The following is a 1,711-nucleotide window of genomic DNA, read 5'->3' as shown; positions in this document are numbered from 1 at the left end:
CAGCGCCACGGGGAGCGCACCCCCGCCGGGAGAGGGACGAGCTTGCTGCAGGTCGCCGGGCGCCCAGGTCTCCTGCTGTGGGTGGTGGAGGCTGTGGGCCACGGTCTTCAGAGCTGCTTCTGGGCCTGCCCCTCGGACCCTCCCGCAGACCCTCCCAGACGGTCTGGGTACCAGGAAGATGGCTGGGCTGCTGATGCTGAACTGGGCCATGCAGAAGGGAGAGCAGGGACCTTTCTGGATGAAGACTCAGTGGCGGGGGTGGTGGGGGCCTGGGCGGGGCTTCAGGGGCAGACTGCATCCTGGGGCCCTTCCCTGCAGGACTCAAGCCACCCCCACCTCGCGACCCCGGGGCGTCATGTGGGGCCCCGGGACGCTCAGGCGCAGACCACTCTGGAGGCCGCCTGGGACAGGGTGATGGTCTCGGTGGTCTGCTGGCTGCTGGAGGACAGCGAGCGGCCGGAGCCGCGCTGGAAGCGGACGTGGCACGGCAGGGAGTGGCTGGCACCGCTGGGCCCGCGGGCGCTCCTGGTGAGGAGCGAGCGCTGGCGGTACTCGCGGTAGTTCTTGGTGAGCAACGTGTAGAGGAAGGGGTTGACGCAGCTGTTGCCATAGGTGAGGCAGGTGGTCAGGTAGTTCACGATGCGCGCAGTGCGTGGCGTGAGCGGCTGGGCCCCGCGGTACTGCGCGAGGAGCTGCCACAGCCAGAAGGGCAGGAAGCAGGCCCAGAAGAGCAGCACGATGCCCAGGATGAGGTAGAGCACCCTGGGGTTGGGCAGCCGCCGCGCCTGTGTCAAGGAGGCCCGCTGGGACAGGCAGTAGGCCCGCGCCAGGCGCACGTACAGCAGCGCAATGACCGTGCCCGGCCCCACGATGCTGGTCCCGAAGAGCAGCGTCAGGTAGGCACGGTGGGCGCGCGGGCCCCACGCCGGGAGGCAGAGGCTTTTGTGGCCCCTGCGGACCAGCCGGATGGCCAGCATCATGGGCAGCGCCAGCAGCAGCGCCAGCAGCCACGTGCCCAGGGCGAGGACCTTGCGGTAACCCTTGGAGCGCTGCACCGTGTCCAGCGGCCTCAGCACCGCAGCGTAGCGCTCGCTGCTCATGACGGTCAGGGTGAAGATGCTGGCGTGCATGGTCAGGAAGTCCAGGCTGAAGAGAACTCGGCAGCCCATGTCACCGAAGTGCCACTCCTTGGTGACATAGGTGGCCACAATGAAGGGGATGCTCAGCAGGTAGAGGAGGTCAGCCAGCGCCAGGTTGATGACATAGACGTACATGGAGGCCGAGGCATGCAGGAAGCGGCACATGACCACCAGCGTGTACACGTTGCCGGCCACACCCACCACGCCCATGGCTGAGAGCACTGCTCCGATGGCCCCCGTGGCCACCAGGTCCTCCAGGGAGCTGGGCTCCGTGGGGCTGGCCCATGAGCTGTTGAGGGATGCATTGGGGGCAGCAGACGGCTCGGGGAAGCTGCTCACCGGCTCGGGGCTCAGTGCCATCTCACGCGGGGCTCCGTGCGGGGGCGTGCTGCTGCTTTGGACGCGGAGGGGGCATCTGTGGGCAAGAAGTGTGTTCTGCGGGAGAAGATGCTCATTAAAGATGCCGCTCAGGCAACCTCCACACTCCCAGAAGGCTGTGTGAGGGCACAGTCCCCACTGGGCTCAGGGACCTGAGGAGGGACAAGGCTCATCATCTCCCGATGCCCCTTTGG

At 67.4% G+C, this 1,711-nt stretch overlaps 1 protein-coding gene across 1 annotated transcript; it reads right to left on the bottom strand.

Moving 5' to 3' along the window:
• Positions 1-374: 374 nt before the first annotated feature.
• UTS2R (urotensin 2 receptor) lies at positions 375-1,499 on the bottom strand. The gene has a single exon (XM_077757048.1). The coding sequence runs from the start codon at positions 1,497-1,499 to the stop codon at positions 375-377; it is 1,125 nt and encodes a 374-aa protein (XP_077613174.1).
• Positions 1,500-1,711: the final 212 nt, after the last annotated feature.

The sequence above is a fragment of the Crocuta crocuta genome, unplaced genomic scaffold (assembly GCF_008692635.1).
Source record: "Crocuta crocuta isolate KB4526 unplaced genomic scaffold, BGI_CrCroc_1.0 scaffold50, whole genome shotgun sequence".
Lineage (NCBI taxonomy): Eukaryota > Metazoa > Chordata > Mammalia > Carnivora > Hyaenidae > Crocuta > Crocuta crocuta.
This window is presented reverse-complemented; position numbering and strand designations above follow the sequence as displayed.